The 17,624-nt window shown below is 34.0% G+C and overlaps 1 protein-coding gene across 1 annotated transcript in view; it reads left to right on the forward strand.

Moving 5' to 3' along the window:
- Positions 1–1,062: 1,062 nt before the first annotated feature.
- Positions 1,063–17,624, forward strand: part of LOC111089929 (transmembrane and TPR repeat-containing protein 1-like) — a gene marked incomplete at its 3' end in the record, with an annotated part of 30,895 nt that continues 14,333 nt past the window's right edge. Inside the window, exons 1-3 of the mRNA XM_022403218.1 lie at positions 1,063–1,084; positions 1,134–1,295; positions 13,307–13,370. Of these exons, the coding sequence (XP_022258926.1) occupies positions 1,213–1,295; positions 13,307–13,370 (147 nt within the window). The remainder of the gene's footprint in view (positions 1,085–1,133; positions 1,296–13,306; positions 13,371–17,624) is intronic.

Raw genomic sequence — 17,624 nt, forward strand, 5'->3', positions numbered from 1 at the left:
GTAGTAAGTAAAGTGCGTGAATCGTTCTTTGTAAATTATAGCGTGTGTTGAAGTTAAGGTGACTGTGGAAATTAAGTGTATTGCAAAGTTGATTTGAGAAAGAATAAACTAGTTTTATTTGAGAAAGGACTTGTATCGCTGTAGTTCTTCGGAAAGAATATTTACGAGTAATTAACAAACGACCAGATACGTAACAATAGTTTTAAATATACATATATAAAATATCCCTAACACCTTTTCACATACACTCTCGCCATCGTCTACATTGTACCGGAAATGAAATGCTCACAACAGTACATAGAGAAATAGACTAAACATTACCTAGAAAACCGGATGACCTACACGAAGTCACTAAACTCTCTTTATATAATACACTCATTCGATTACACCTCCATTCCCAATTTGCCCCTGAAGAAGAAATGTCCAACTTTTGAAAGCGCTAGGGTTATAGTGTTTTATTCATTTCTATCAAGACCTCTTGAACCTACGTGTTTTCTAGCATTACGATTGTATAGTGATGTGTCATTCTTCCATTAGACGTTCGTTATAGCTACTCAAACTTGTATATCGTTGTAGCATTCTTGGCTTTTAGACCTAGATTAGCTTGTAAAAAACGTTACAGTGGTTCATAGACTTCACACTACGTTCTTGTAAGGGACATAACGTTGAAGTCTGTGTTTTGTTTACTTTTTAATTCAGACGTTTGCATTTTTTGTTTGACCAGGGTGTTTAGAATGGATTGAGCAGTTATTTAACACGAGATAGGTTACAGTAGCTGATGATTCATTTATGATTTAGTCAGTTCGTTGCTATCAATCAGTTAGTTGGTTGAATTGGCAAATAAGTGTAAGTTTTGTTTAGACGTTGTTTTTGGATCTAGGCTTAGCGTTAGTTACGTAAATCCCTTCAACTTGTAAGCGTTAGAACGTGTAGTAGAATAAATGAAATTTGTTCCTTATCATGAACTGGACTGAACTTGTCATTATTCTTATTACTGAGAAATTATTATAAACACTTGATTTCATAAATAACGCAATTCCTTCTAAACACTTCTAATTTGCTGGATTTTTTCTCGCTTTTTGAAGTTTGATATTTTGAAGGCTCTACTTTTTTGTAAAACTGTTTTTCTATAGATGGAAAAAGAAGGACAACGAGCCAGGTCAATCTTTTCTCCTCCCAGCTTCCAGCATTATAACAGCGTGGTTGGCTTTAATGGCTAAAGAGCAAGGTGTTACTGTGCTCACTGTCTCTTTGTGTTATCATTTACAGACATTTTATACCCGTCAGCGACAAAGGTTAGTGCTACTTGTTATATAACATTTCGGTGTTATCGAATGTTGTCTCGGGAACAAGCAATCTGCTGATAGTGAAAGATCTTTCTTGGATGTGAATCAATACCTTAAAGTAAACACATAATTCAAGCTTAACAATTCATCATATAACTGAGCTCCCTGTAAGTATATTAAAATAAACTGAACGGGGTTTTAAGGATCGAACAAACTGGGGAGAAAACAAACTTAGTATAAGATATGTTGTTTTAACTACCGAGAAAGAAGCTTATATTGACGAATTAGATGTATTAGATTAAAATAAGAATATTAAAATCTGAAAGATTAAATTAGTATTTTAAATGGAATGATGAAAAATTTAGTCGACTAATCTTAAGACTCTTAATAAATCTGGACACATAGCTTATTAAGTATGTAAATGTTCATATTTAAAATTCAGTTAACGTTTTTCATATTTTGAACTTTAATTTTCAGGATTTCACTCCCTTTTACTGTTCTAAAATCAAATATATTTTCATCGTCAATTAAATTTGCTTTAGATTTTTAACGTGAAATCATATTGACGAATTTCGAAAAGCAGGAATATGGAATTTTCACGAAATATTGAGGTAATCAATACTTCATTTTATAAAAACTTTGTTACCCGTTAGACAGATATTCGTCACTTCATTACTAGAAGACTAGTGGAACCGCACGTGCTGACCATGGCGATAAACACACAACGATCAACATCAGAACTATCAACTGTTCAACAAAACGCGTTTTATTCGTTCCACGGCGATACTTTTACAGCTTGTGATTACATGGCGTGAATTGGCTATTTTAAAAAATGTTATTTTATAGTAAACCGTAGACTTCGTAGATATCGTTTTAAACCAATAAGAGGAATGCCATCAACTCAGTTTCATAGAATAGTTTACCAGGAAGCAGAACCAGCTTTACACTCTATACGTGATAATGACGTGACTTTACTATATAACGTCCCACCAGAGTTTATACTACGTCACGTAGTCTGTTTACCGCTTCGTCAAACTGTTTAGTTCACTTTTAACACTCTCAGTCGAAGATCGATCTTGGGGAAACTCATACATTAATAACATGTTTGTAAAACTTATCTAATATGTTCCTTCTCAACTCAAGAACCAATATGAAGTTAAAAACTCTTAAATTTTAAGCTTTCTGTTAGAGAAGTCCAATATATGTGTTTTCCCCTCTCAAGACATTGGTTAGAGAAGTCCAATGTATGTTTCTGTCTCACTCCAGGATTTGTTTTAGAGAAATCCAATATATGTTTCTGTCTCACTCCAGGATTTGTGTTAGAGAAATCCAATATATGTGTTTTTCCCTCTGAAGACATTGTGTTAGAGAAATCCAATATATTTGTTTTCCCTCTCAAGACATTGTGTTAGAGAAATCCAATATATGTGTTTCTTCCTCTCCAGACTTTGTGTTAGAGAAATCCATTATATGTGTTTCTGTCACTCCAAACTATATGTTAGAGAAATCCAATATATGTGTTTCTCCCTCTCTAAACATTGCGTTGGGGAAATCAATTATATGTTTTTCTGTCACTCCAGACTTTCTGTCAGAGAAATTCAATATACGTTTTCCCCATCTCCAGACGTTGTGTCAGAGAAATCCAATATTTTTTTCGCTACATATTTCCCCTTAATCCAATCCAATATATGTGTTCCCCTACTCCAGACTTTATGTTAGAGAAATCCAATGTATGTGTTTCTTTCTCTCCATACCTTAAGTTAGAGAAATCCAATATATACGTTTCTTTCAGTCCAAACTTCGTGTTAGAGAAGTCCATTATATGTCTTTCTCCCACTCCAGGTTTTGTGTTAGAGAAATTCAATATACGTTTTCTCCAACTCCAGACATTGTGTCAGTGAAATCCAATATATGTATTTCTCCCTTCATACTTCCCCTAAAGCAATCCATTATAAGTGTTTCTTTCACTCCAGACTTTATGTTAGAGAAATCCAATATATGTGTTTCTCCCTACATACTTCCCCTAAAGCAATCCATTATAAGTGTTTCTTTCACTCCAGACTTTATGTTAGAGAAATCCAATATATGTGTTTCTCCCTACATACTTCCCCTAAAGCAATCCATTATAAGTGTTTCTTTCACTCCAGACTTTATGTTAGAGAAATCCAATATATGTATTTCTCCCCACATACTTCCCCTAAAGCAATCCATTATAAGTGTTTCTTTCACTCCAGACTTTATGTTAGAGAAATCCAATATATGTGTTTCTCCCTACATACTTCCCCTAAAGCAATCCATTATAAGTGTTTCTTTCACTCCAGGTTTTATGTTAGAGAAATTCAATATATGTATTTCTCCCGTTCCAGTCATTCTGTTAGAAAAGTCAAATGTGTGTATTTCTCCCAGCGTAGAGTTTGTGTTCGAGAAGTCAGTCAATTATAAGTGTTTTCCGCCTCTCCAGGCTTTGTGTTAGAATCCATTATGTATGTTTCTCCCTCCCCAGACTTTCTGTTATAGAAATCCAATATATGTTTTTTCTCTCACTCCAGTCTTTGTGTTAGTGATATCTGATATATCTTTGTCTCCCACTTCAGACTTTGTGTTACAAAAATACAATATATGTGTTTCTCCCCAATCCAGACGTTGTGTCAGTGGAATTCAGTGTACATTGTCTCGATCTCCAGATATCGGGTTAGAGAAATCCAATAAATATTTTTCTCCTCCTCCAGACTGTGTATCAAATATATTCAATCATTCTTTTCTCCCTCCCCAAGCTTTGTGTTAGCGAAGTCATATATATGTTTTTCTCCCACTTCAGACTTTGTATTAGAAAAATCCATTAAAGGTGTTTCTCTCACTCCAGAATATGTGTTAGAGAAATCCAATATATATATATATATATATATATTCTCACTCCAGATTCTGTGTCAGAAAAATCAAATACACGTATTTCTCTCACTCCAGGTCATGTAATAGACAAATCGAATATATGTGATTCTCCACCTACATACTTTCCCCTAAAGCAATCCAATATATGTGCTTCTCCCTCTCCAGACTTTGTGTTAGAGAAGTCCAATGCACGTGTTTCTGTCACTCCAGTCTTTGTGTTACGGAAATCTAATACATGCGTTTCTCCCACTGCAGACTTTCTCTTACGAAAATCCAATATACGTATTTCTCCCCCTCCAGACTTTATGTGAGAGAAATTCAATATGTGTGTTTCTCCCTCTACAGACTCTGTATTAGAACAGTCCAACTTCTTCAAATTGGCCTAGAACCATATTTATAATGGTAATAGCAAATTAATTGCGTCAGAAGAACGTGATTGTCTTTTTGAGATTTCAAAGGTTAATTTACTACAAAATTTAAAGATTTCTGTGAACAATGATAACTGAAGAGTCCTCCTGTCTCTCGCTTTGATTTTTCGGGTTCAATTTTCTCAAAAGAAAAAGTCTATTTTTGGAAACGATTAAGCTGAACCTGGAGAATAAAGTTTACCAATCAGCCCTCCACCCCACCGACTAACGTCCGAAATTTAAAAGACCAGAATGGTCCCTCGGTGGGCCAGCGGTAAATTCTTTGATTTACAATGCTAAAATCCGTGGTTCGATTATCCATTATGTAGTTTTGCATTAGTTTTGTCTGTTTGTTTAAAATTCTTGCAAAGCTTCTTGAAGGCTATCTGAGCTACCCATCCCTAATTTACAAATGATAGACTAGAGGGAAGGTAGCTAACTATCAACATCACCCACCGTCAACTCTTTGGTTACTCTTTATCGACGAATTGTGGGATTGATCGTCATATTATAACACATCCAAGGCTAGTAGGTCGAGAATATTCGGAAACGAGATTCGAAACCGTGAATCTCATATCGCGACGCGAGTGCCCTAACCACTAGATCTTAGCCAGACCCTTTCCATCAAGGAAAAAACAACGACTTTAATGACGGTGACCCTCAATATAGGTGGTTGCAGGGGCTTCGGCTGTTTGTTTCTATAAAGTAGGAAGAAAAATAGACTAAAGAGCAAACAGTTTCTGAAAAAAGAAAAGAGCCCAGCGTTTGTTCACGTGTTCTTCTGCTGTTGGTATCGATTTTTGTATTCGTTCTTTGGGGATTTTAGGTCGCAGATGTCTTTCTTGTTTTCTATATATTATAACAAATGTGATATTCAGAACATTTGTCATCATATCTCGTGAGCAGAGACAATTGTAAATTTTCACGTGTTTGTTTTTTAATTCATTTTATTAGTAAACAAGCTGAGGTACCCGTCCTTTGAAGTTGAAAGTGTGGGATATAATAAATAACATAAAAACCCTAACTTTCCGATAACTTATTTAGAACATATTATTACAGTATTCATTGTTACTTCACCAAGAGTTTTGTATAAGGTTTATGAACTCTTTGTATATACTTAAAACACGGTACACATCGTGCATTGCCATAGGAAGCAATTTTGGAGTGGTATGGCCATTGCCACATTGTCAATTCTAGGGACGTCTGGGGGAACGTTTCCCAGAAAAGTTTTGAACATTTAATAGTATGATATTGAATCTTGAGCCATTTTAACTACAAATACTGCATACACTCAAACGAAAGGTAATGAATTAAAAAACAAACAAACATGCCATGAAAAAAAGTGGTCAAGCCATGGCCTGACCGCTTCCTACGGCCCTGTTGTGCGATGGACTGGGTTACTTTGTATTAAGAGGTAGCAGCCAAAGTAATGGCTGTAGGAGTGCTTTCAGTTATCCGCTTTCAACTCTAATGGCTGTAGGAGTGCTTTCCGTTATCCGCTTTCAACACTCAGCTCATAATGTCCTTCTACAGTACTTCACCTGATTAATTGACGGCCATTGGCTACAGAAGTGTCTTACGGGCCAAAGTTGAAAGGTCACGGGTCAAATTAGGAAGCGAGTGTAACTCAAGACACGGCTCTTCATATCAGCCTTATGGTGGCTGTTGGAGTAGAAACATCAGATGAGTTTATGTAGTATTGCAATAGTAGAGACCATTTTATTCATTACTTTCCTCCATAGAAAATTTAATATATTTTTTGTGTAAAGATGTGGCGTCATCTATGAATGTAGGTAACGTTAACGTTAAATATAACAAATGCTCAAAAACAGCAATAATGGGAGTAGATGGGGTTTTTATCCCCAGTAACGTGCTCCTTGTTCCAAACCACTATCCCTTAAAGTTTGTTCGAGATTGGCCTAGAAACCTAGGAGTAGATAGTTAAAGGATAAACAGACAGGCACACATATTTTTGTGCTTTATATATGTATATATCGATAGATATAGATATTGCATGCCAGATAGTCGATCTATCACTCAAGCCTCCTAAAACTAATACATACTTAAAACCCTTCTTTCTTATTTTTGTATTAAATAATCCCATAGATTCCTTACTGGTATGACAAGATAAATAAAACCTGGTGGATTTTTCTGTTGCAAAATAATATTGAAATAGCAAACGTTAGAAATAAAAGAGTTTTATATTCTCTAAGTAGTTACTTGTTAGCTGTTAAGATGACTCATTGTTCAAATCCTATGAATTAACCGTATGCAATAAAACTATATACAAGAGTAATAGATATGTGCTGTGTGTTAAACAATATTAATCTAGATTTTACTTGGTCCACAATAAAGACAGAAGTAAATACTAACCATAAACTTCACTCGGTCTACAATAAAGACAGAAGTGAACAGTAACCATAAGCTTTACTTTGTCCACAATAAAGACAGAAGTGAACAGTAATCATGAACTTTACTTTGTCTACAATAAAGGCAGAAATGAAAGTAACCATAAACTTTACTCGTCCACAATAAAAAGATAAGTGATCAGTAACCATAAACATTACTTTGTCCACAATAAAGTCAGAAGTGAACAGTAATCATAAACTTTAGTTAGTTCACAATAAAGACAGAAGTGAACTGTAACCATAAACTTTACTTTGTCCACAGTAAAGGCAGAAGTGAACAGCAACCATAAACTTTACTTTGTCCACAATAAAGGCAGAAGTGAACAGTATCCATAAACTTTACGTGGCCAGAGTATAGACAGAAGTGAACAGTAACCATAAGCTTTACTTTGTCCACAATAAAGGCAGAAATGAAACTAACCATAAACTTTACTCGTCCATAATAAAGAGATAAGTGAACAGTAACCATAAACTTTAATTTGTCCACAGTAAAGACAAAAATGAATATTAACCATAAACTTTACTTTATTCGCAATAAAGTCAGAAGTGAGCAGTAATCATAAACTTTTTCTACAATAAAGACAGAAGTGAACAATAACCACAAACTTTACTTTGTCCACAATAAAGACGGAAGTGAACAATAACCACAAACTTTACTTAGTTCACAATAAAGACAAAAGTGAACAGTAATCATAAACTGTATTTGGTCCACAATGAAGAGAGAAATGAACAATAACCATAAACTTTACTCGTCCACAATAACGAGAGAAGTGAACAGTAATCATAAACTGTATTTAGTTCACAATAAAGACAGAAGTGAGCAGTAATCATAAACTTTTTCTACAATAAAGACAAAAATGAACAGTAACCACAAACTTTAGTTAGTTCATAATAAAGACAGAAGTGAACAGTAACCATAAACTTTACTTTGTCCACAGTAAAGACAGAAGTGAACAGTAACCATAAACTCTATTTAGTTCACGATAAAGAGAGAAGTGAACAGTAACCATAAACTTTATTTAGTTTACAATAAAGACAGAAGTGAGCAGTAACCACAAACTTTATTTAGTTCACAATAAAGACAGAAGTGAACTGTAACCATAAACCTCTACAAAAGATCTAACGAAACATTGTAATGTAAAATACTCCAGCCACCTCTACAAAAGGTCTAACGAAACATTGTAATATAAAATACTCCAGCCACCTCTACAAAGGATCTAACGAAACATTGTAATGTAAAATACTCCAGCCACCTCTACAAAAGGTCTAACGAAACATTTTAATGTAAAATTATCCAGCCACTTTTAGTGTCAAAAATTCCAGCCACCTCTACAAAGGATCTAACGAAACATTTTAGTTTAAAATACTCTAGGCACCACTAAAAGATGTAACGAAAATTTTCAATCAAAATTCACCATAGAATATATGTGGGACAAATCCTAAAGCGTTGACATCTTTACTAGTGATGTATGATAAATGTACCACAGTTTCTGGCTCCAAGTACTAGGCTATTCACAAGATTAAGTTTTACGTAAAGATGCACCTCTAGTAATTTTATTTTATCCTACTTTTCTACGTACTTGGCAGACAACTACTGATGGAACGAAATCTTCAGGGTCTTTTGGGGTAGGTCGTGAAGATCTTTTAATAATAACAAACCAAAAACGATGGATTTTTGATGGTTGAAATATTATTGCCCAACTTGCTTGTGTTGAGATTTTTTATTTCAATCATATTCATGGCTTGATAAATCGCTCGTAGAAGAAGTCTTGGAACAAAAGTACAAGCGTTAAAAATAAATCAGATGATCATTTTTTTCTTTTTTGTCTTAAAATTATCAGAGCGACTCTCGTCACTCATCTAGCTACAGACATCAAATTCAACACATTAGCACAGAAATCAGCTTTTACAAGAAAACATTTTGAACACCTTTCGAAAGTTACTGTATCAGTTGATATTACTCTGTAGTTAATCTGTCCACACACACCCACACACTCTGTAATTGGACAATGCAGTGCTTTCACGTGAGAATGGAACAGTTGTTTCTCAACAGTGACTGCTTAGCAGACTGTTGAGTACAACATGAAACAGTTTATCATCAATATGTAAAACTCCTAAAACTTTAGTCGTCAACCATAATACGATCAAATTTGACTGTTTACTCTATAAACCGGAGTAGCTGAGATCATAATTAATGTACGTGTTAACGTTACCTAGATAGATCACAAATACTTTCTTAACTGTACCTAAGTAACAACATCAGCCATCATCAATATGTAAAACTCCTAAAACTTTAGTACGTCAACCATAATACGATCAAATTTGACTGTTTACTCTATAAACCGGAGTAGCTGAGATCATAATTAATGTACGTGTTAACATTACCTAGATAGATCACAAATACTTTCTTAACTGTACCTAAGTAACAACATCAGCCAATACGAAATCAAAGTACCTTTTTACTATTTCTAATTTATATATCAAGTAAATAATTTCGTTTAAGCTATATATATGAATTTGTCGCTGTTTGATCTGGCGGGAAATTGAAGCATTTTGATCCTTTTTAAATAACACACGTGCTTTCTCCTAACATTTGAAGTGATGTTTTCCTAAGAAGGTGTTTCACGAACAACTTGTATCAAGCTAGAATTATCCATGCCACTCTTACATCAACGTCCCTACAGTGGTTACAAAATGCCTATAATTTAGGGATACATTCCATCTATTGTAACCACATTCTTTACGTCTTCGAAAGGTGAGGAATCCTCTTCTGGGTTACTCGTTGTCAAGGAAACGCCTGAGACGGCACGTGAACACCACCATCTACTGCAGGATCAATTCTTCGTAGAAAGCAGCTGTCGGTTCGAAACGCGCCCCGCTGCGTTCCTTGATTTGTGTTTCTTTTTAGTTTTTCTTCTTCACGTGAAACTTTCAGAAGTCACAAAGCCTTTCAAGTGCTGCAGTAACCTATAAAAATGTCCTTTCTAACAAGAAATAAGCGTTCTTATCGTCAAATAAACACAATCGGTTTATTTTAAAGTGTCTCAGTTTCGAGGACACAGTTGTTTTACGGGTTACCTATGTACATATATAAAATATTATCATGAAAAAAACAGTGGATTTAGGTCAGCTAGATTTTACTGGAATTCTTTATTCCTCTAACTTATCATTACCGCGTGGCGAAGTAAGTTTGTAGAGTCCTCGGGTGTGACAGCTGTAAGTTTACAGACTACCACCTTTTCGGGTTCGAATTCCCGCGGTGAGCACAGCAAATAGCCCGCTGTGGTTTTGTTATAAAACAACCATAAAAAGAGCAGATTTATTTTACTCGAGTAATTGATTACTCCACGGGCATAAGAGCGCTACAATGAATGTTCTTGTGAATCTTGATACATTTATTTACTCATACAAGAAAGAAGACTCACAAAAATAAAACACCATTCCTCTCTACTGTAGCAACAGAAGACAACCAGAGACGCTACAGTGGAGGGAGAAGTACAACAACAGAAGACAACTAGAGATATTGTACTTCTCTCTCCACTGTAGCAACAGAAGACAACTAGAAACGTTGTACTGTTGTTCTTCATGTACATAAGTGGGAAACTGCATTTCTCTCTCCACTGTAGCAACAGAAGACAACTAGAGATATTGTACTTCTCTCTCCACTGTAGCAACAGAAGACAACTAGAGATATTGTACTTCTCTCTCCTCTGTAGCAACAGAAGACAACTAGAAACTTTGTACTGTTGTTCTTCATGTACATAAGTGGGAAAATGCATTTCTCTCTTCACTGTAGCAGCAGGAAATGACATAATTTATTACTTCTGACTTATTTCCATATCTCTCTAATTACCGATAATTATCTCTATCTAATTATGTCTAAAACAAAACAAAAAATGTTAATGAATTCACATCAAATCCATGATTTAAATCAACTTAGAGTTTCAAGTTAGAAATTCTCGAGTTGCCGCAGAATCTATAAAATTGTAAACTGTATACTTTGATCAAATATTACTTCGTAATTTTACAACATAATATTCTGGCTGGATTATTAGGCAGTTACAGTTGGTTGGTTGTTTGGTGCTTTATGACGCTAATCAACCGTTAAAAATGCAAAAAAAAGAGTAAAATACCATTAAAAAACAGAAAACAAGTTAAACGTTAAACAATTTCCAAAAATCAGGTAAAAACTAAGTAGAATGAAAAAGACTAATGACACATAAAAAGCTAAAAACACAATGAAATTGGACAATGTTACCATCACCAATGACACCGTCCAAGATCGGGGTAAACCCTTGGAATGGTGCCGCTGCCGTAATGACGGCACGAAAGTAAAATGTGGACAGTTGTGACCTGAGTGTCACAAAGGCCACACGTTGGCAAATCAGTCCGACATAAAAGAAAAGGATGGGTTAAAAACTGTGACCAATGCGTAGCTTAAACAAGACAATTTCCTCCCTCTGATCCTTATATAAACTAGACGGCCAAACAACAACAATAAGTTTGACTTGGAAAAGCTTGTTATGAAGTTACTCACCCCAAATCGACTGACAACTGGCGCGAATACGAGCCTTGATCACAGGACAGGCATGGCTGTGACAACTCAAATGCAGACAGACTTAGCTATGGTGTCAACAAGTTCATTCCCGCGAATACCAACATGGCCAAGGTATCAAAAAAATAAAAACTGGATAGAAACAGAAGACAGAGAAAAGTGGACCATTCGTTTCTTAATGTCTAGAAAAACAGGGTGAAAACTCACGTTTTCCAAGGTCAGAAGAGAGTTGAGAGAGTCAGTATATATAGTAGAGATAGTGTACTGCTTAGCTTCTATGTGATCCAGGGCAAGAGAAATGGCATACAACTTGGCAGTGAACATAGAAACTGTTGAACAACCACCGAGCCACAACAAACTATGGCAGATCCAAAAGAGTCACTTGATTTCGAACCATCCAAAAAAACGTAAACAGAAGAATGGTTTGAAAAATGTTCTGCAAAGAGAAGATGGTACTTCCAGTTGGGAGTATCCATCCTCCTCAGATGACTCAAAGGTGGGGATGGTAATGAGCCATATCGGGAGGCAGCTACAGTGCCAGTATTAGAATACCCAGTAGTGTCTTTATGTTTGTAGATACAACTTGATCATCTCTGTATGTAGCTAGATTATTGTACATCTACAGTAATAGTGTTAGTATAACCAGTAGTGTCTTTATGTTTGTAGATACAACTTGATCATCTCAGTATGTAGTTATATTATTGTACATCTACAGTAATAGTGTTAGTATAACCAGTAGTGTCTTTATGTTTGTAGATACAATTTGATCATCTAAGTTTGTAGCTAGATTATTGTACAGCTACAGTACCAATGTTGTGTTAGTATAACCAGTAGTGCCTTTATGTTTGTAGATACAACTTGATCATCTCAGTATATAGCTAGATTATTGTACAGCTACAGTAATAGTGTTAGTATAACCAGTAGTGTATTTATTTTTGTAGATACAACTTCATCATTTCTGTATATAGCTAGATTATTGTACAGTTACAGTAATAGTGTTAGTATAACCAGTAGTGTCTTTATGTTTGTAGATACAACTTGACCATCTCAGTATATAGCTAGATTATTGTACAGCTACAGTTCTAGTGTTAGTATAACCAGTAGTGTCTTTATGTTTGTAGATACAACTTGATCATCTCAGTATATAGCTAGATTATTGTACAGTTACAGTAATAATGTTAGTATAACCAGTAGTGTCTTTATGTTTGTAGATACAAATTGATCATCTCTGTATGTAGCTAGATTATTGTACACCTACAGTAATAGTGTTAGTATAACCAGTAGAGTCTTTATGTTTGTAGATACAATTTGATCATCTAAGTTTGTAACACTACTGGTTATACTAACACTATTACTGTAGATGTACAATAATCTAGCAGAGATGATCAATTTGTATCTACAAACATAAAGACACTACTGGTTATACTAACATTATTACTGTAACTGTACAATAATCTAGCTACATACAGAAATGATGAAGTTGTATCTACAAAAATAAATCATCTAAGTATATAGCTAGATTATTGTACAGCTACAGTACCAATGTTGTGTTAGTATAACCAGTAGTGCCTTTATTTAGATACATTGTTGTACAGGTAGCTTATTGTTACTTAGTTACGGAAACAGATGTCCTTGGTTAGTTTTCTTGCAAAGTTCAAGTTTTATGTCGTTAAGTATCGACAGCAAGTAGTGTTATATTCTTCCTAGAATGCTTGTTAGTTTATCTCATTTTACAATTCTGTGTGTATTTCTTTGTTGTAGGTCGAGAAAAGAGGTCACAAAATGGCCGGGGCTGGACAGGTATACTCTGACAATTTTGCTTGTGGTAAGTGATTAACAAATGTATCTGACTGTTTTTGTTTGATAGGTATTTAAAAAGTGTAATAGTAGAACATGGTAGACAAAAAGTATGGTATGTTGGTCGGATGGGGGGGGGGGGGTAGAAATGGTAAATATTTAGGCAAACTGTTAGTTTTGTGTATATAACACTCACCAATAGTTTTAAAAATACATTGCCAACACAACATGTGCTAAATAGGTGAACCTCTCAAGTAGAAAAAGAGAATAAAGGGTCAAGTAGATATTGGACAAAGTTGGCCATATTTTGATAACATTAAACGTGATAAATATAAAAATACTAACGAGCTAAGTGAACACGAAGCCAAATCAAAATATGAATACTGCATTCACTTCACCTAATTCCTTTATGATAAGAACGACCTTTACACAATGGCTGAAGAAACAGTCTGTCCAACATTATTATCATAACAACCAACCTTCTTGAAGAATAACAGTCATAATAAGTCTTCACATGTACAGTCTGTAAGCAACAGAAAAGTCATACATCATTATTACAACCAACCTTGAATTCTACACATCAAAACTAAACCTTAGATAAATAATTCAATTTAATTTTGTAGAAAAGAAAATGAAAAAATTAGTACACGAAAAAATAAACTTGAAAAAATAAGAATAAAAATGCATTGTCGGCCTCAGACAATGGGGAGGAGGAGGATAGGGGTAGAGACGATGATGTCATATTTCCAAAAATATCACCAGAGGGCGCTGGTTCCACACAAATGTTGTTATCAGCGAGGATGACGTCATAGTTCCATGAAGTGGAACCAGAGGGCACATTGTTGGGGACGCACTGCTAGGCTGCCATGACAAACGAAGATGACGTCTGAGTTCTACAATGTGGAAACACAATCATGATGAGATCATATCTCAATATGTAATCAAAGGCTAGATTTAATACAATCGATTTATCTATAAAACACTAATTCGTTGGTTCTAAATTTAGTCATACTTTTTGACATTTCCTGACTTTTATGTGTAAATCATTAATGGTCCTGAAAAGGGCGATTATTTAACATACAAACTTACGACAATTATTTTACACTCATTACATTATACTTTCCATTTACTTATGTTTTACAAAGGTGGATGTTGTTCTACATATACATTGTATTACTAAGGAAAGTTATTTTTCAATGTGTTTCCACATATATGACTTCAACATAAGAAAATCATCAAGAAGAACTGTTGAATGTAAACATACAACAAAAATTTACTACTACGACTGTATTCGTCTGAGTATGTGGACAATATTGTATATATTATAACTATTATCATGTGTCTAAGTAAGTTCAGTTATATCTGTCCTCAAAGATTTATGAAAAAATGGTAAATGTTGTTATTCTATAATAATAATTAAACACATTTATTATGTATCAGAATGATTTACTACAGAGTTTATTAACTAGATGCGAAAATTAAAGATACTGAAACATACATTATATGTGTATAGTAAGTTTGTATGTTAAAAAACGTCCTTTTCAGGATATAAATGTAAAAAGTTATAGAATGAAAACTATAGTCTGTATTTTAAATCATTCAATATTTATAAAAACATTAGGTATGATAAAATTCTTTCATGACAGATAATTGTAAGTTATTTATTTTGTTCAAATGAATGTGTGATAAAACTGACATGTGTAACACTGTTATAATAGTTTTATCATTAAATAATACTTTTACTTAGGACATTGATGACGTAATTGTTTACATTGGTCGAGATGAGAAAGGAGAATATTTTGGTCCATTAGGACTGCTTCCATACAGACCCAGTGGCTACCAGATTTATGACTTAGGTTCAGATTGACGGTGTACAATTGTTTTTCTGCATGATCAGGTAGTTGATCACTGGCAAACACACCTACAAACTTCTTTCACATACACAAATCTTGTGAAAGTATCGAATAAATTTGTAAAGTGTTCATAACTTCTTTCAGACAATGTTCCATAGGACACCTGAAGTTTTGCTTTCACAAGTCAAGGAGTCAACTATTATAACATACATAATATCCATTATTTGAATGAGGCAGTTACTATAACCAATAATTTACTTTTAAAGTCTTGAAAGGGATGCCTATTTTTTACAATTAAATATAATAAACGAACGACTTACTGTTTAACATTACTATTATTTAAAGTAGCATCGTTTAGTTGAAGTTATATACGTAAAACTTTGAGACTGTCTAACCACTGTCTTAGGAAATACAAAGTTTGTCACGTGACTAGCCTCCTCTCAACGCACGTGCACACACACGAACTTTTCAACGATTAGCTTAGAATAATTTTTCAACATGTATGAGATTTCATTATATAATGAATGGAAACAGTCTAGTCTATAACAAACAATCTACTTTTTATTTGAATTTCTCTCGTGTTATATTTTTAAAAGTAAAATATATTTTGAAACAGCGTCATGGTAAAACCTAAAAATCAGTGCATTTAACTTACCTGGCATACGTTTTTTTGCTGTTTCTGGAGCTGATTAATGTTATTCTCACATTTAACGTACTGCTGAAAAGTTTTTTGTTACACCTAATGTTTTTATAAATATTAAACAATCTAACATATAGCTTATAGTTTTCTTTCTATAACTATTTACATTTTATATCCTGCAAAGGCTGCTTTTGTAGAATACAAATGTACTATACACATCTAACGCATGATTTACTATCATTAATTTTAACATCTAGTTAATAAACTCTGTAGTAAGTCATTTTGCTACATAATAAATGTAATCTCTATTACAGATTAGCAACACTTACCACTTTTTTATAAATTTGTGAGGACAGAACTTTTTTCAACAGTAGAGATGTAACTGACATCACATACTTGTTCAAAGTAGAAAATACAAAGTTCAATGTATGTGTGTTCTTTCTAACTGACGTCATTAACACTGAAAGCAAACGATCACCAAATGACACTTCACCCTTGTTGGCTCACAGTTAATTGTATGTCGACCTTTTACTAAGAAGAGAGGGTGTTGACAGAATTCAAAGTTCAGTTTGGTTATTAACATTGCTGATATTGTTACGACAGCGGAAGTCACGTGACTCTGGTAACACGTGATGAATTTCTTGAATGATAATGAATTATCGGGGAAGACCAAGTTTGTTAGAGACGCCCTCTTTTTTAATATATAAGCCTGGCAGAGAAAGCCTGCGGGATTGAATGAAGAGAGTTCCGGGTATTTTACGATTCTGTTTTCGTGATTGTGAATCGCTCTTATTTATAGCGTGTATTATAAAAGTAGTTAAGTTTAAAGTGACGAGAAACGTATTAATAGTGAAATTACTGCGTGCTTAAAGTTTGTATCGAGGGAGAATAAACTGGTTTAACCAAGAAAGGACTTGTATTGCTGAAGTTTCTTGGAAAGAAATTAACAAACAAGCAGATACGCAACAATATTTAGTCTGATGACCAACGTGTTTGATATTCAAAACCTCTGACAGGGCAAGTCGTCAAGTTTAGAAAATCTTTTGACCTTAAGTGTTAGCTAAAACAGATAATGCTTTTGTTTGAAAGTAGAACACTTTATCTGACTCATGGTTTTATCTAAACAAGAGAGCTATCAATATGGAAGAAAAAAAACTTTTATTAAAATAAAAGTTGAAAGAGTGAATTATAATACATTGTTTGTCGCTATCTATGTATTTACATTATACTTAGTACTGAAAATAAACGGATCAAGCTCTACATAATCATATATACTTTTTCCATAAATCTAATGTTCACCATACATTAACTAGAGCTTTTGTATGTCACTGAATTGAAAAGTCAGAAAATATAGTTATTTCACTATGCATAGTGATACACAACATTAAATGTGTATTCACGATATTCTATTTCTCAATATTTGATGTGATACGTATTGAGAATTTGAAATTGTTTGAAGCCGATATTGCAGTTAATTTACGCTATTTGCCAACAAGATTCACACACACCATCTTCGTTTTTCACACAAATACGTTTTAATATATATATAACAGTACAATTTAGAACAACAATTATTATGAATAGTTACCACAAACAAAGTTTTATAAACAAAGATTTCACTAACTTACAAACAACATAAACTTTTTCTAGTTCAGAGTCTCCTTGATATCCAGTGAGTTAACTTCAAGTCGATGTACGTACAATTGCCATAAAGCTAGCTAGCTTTGTCAGACACTGAATTGTTGGACCATTGAAATAAGATAATATTTTGATAAAACCACTAATGTCC

Source organism: Limulus polyphemus, unplaced genomic scaffold (assembly GCF_000517525.1).
Source record: "Limulus polyphemus unplaced genomic scaffold, Limulus_polyphemus-2.1.2 Scaffold7915, whole genome shotgun sequence".
Classification (NCBI taxonomy): domain Eukaryota; kingdom Metazoa; phylum Arthropoda; class Merostomata; order Xiphosura; family Limulidae; genus Limulus; species Limulus polyphemus.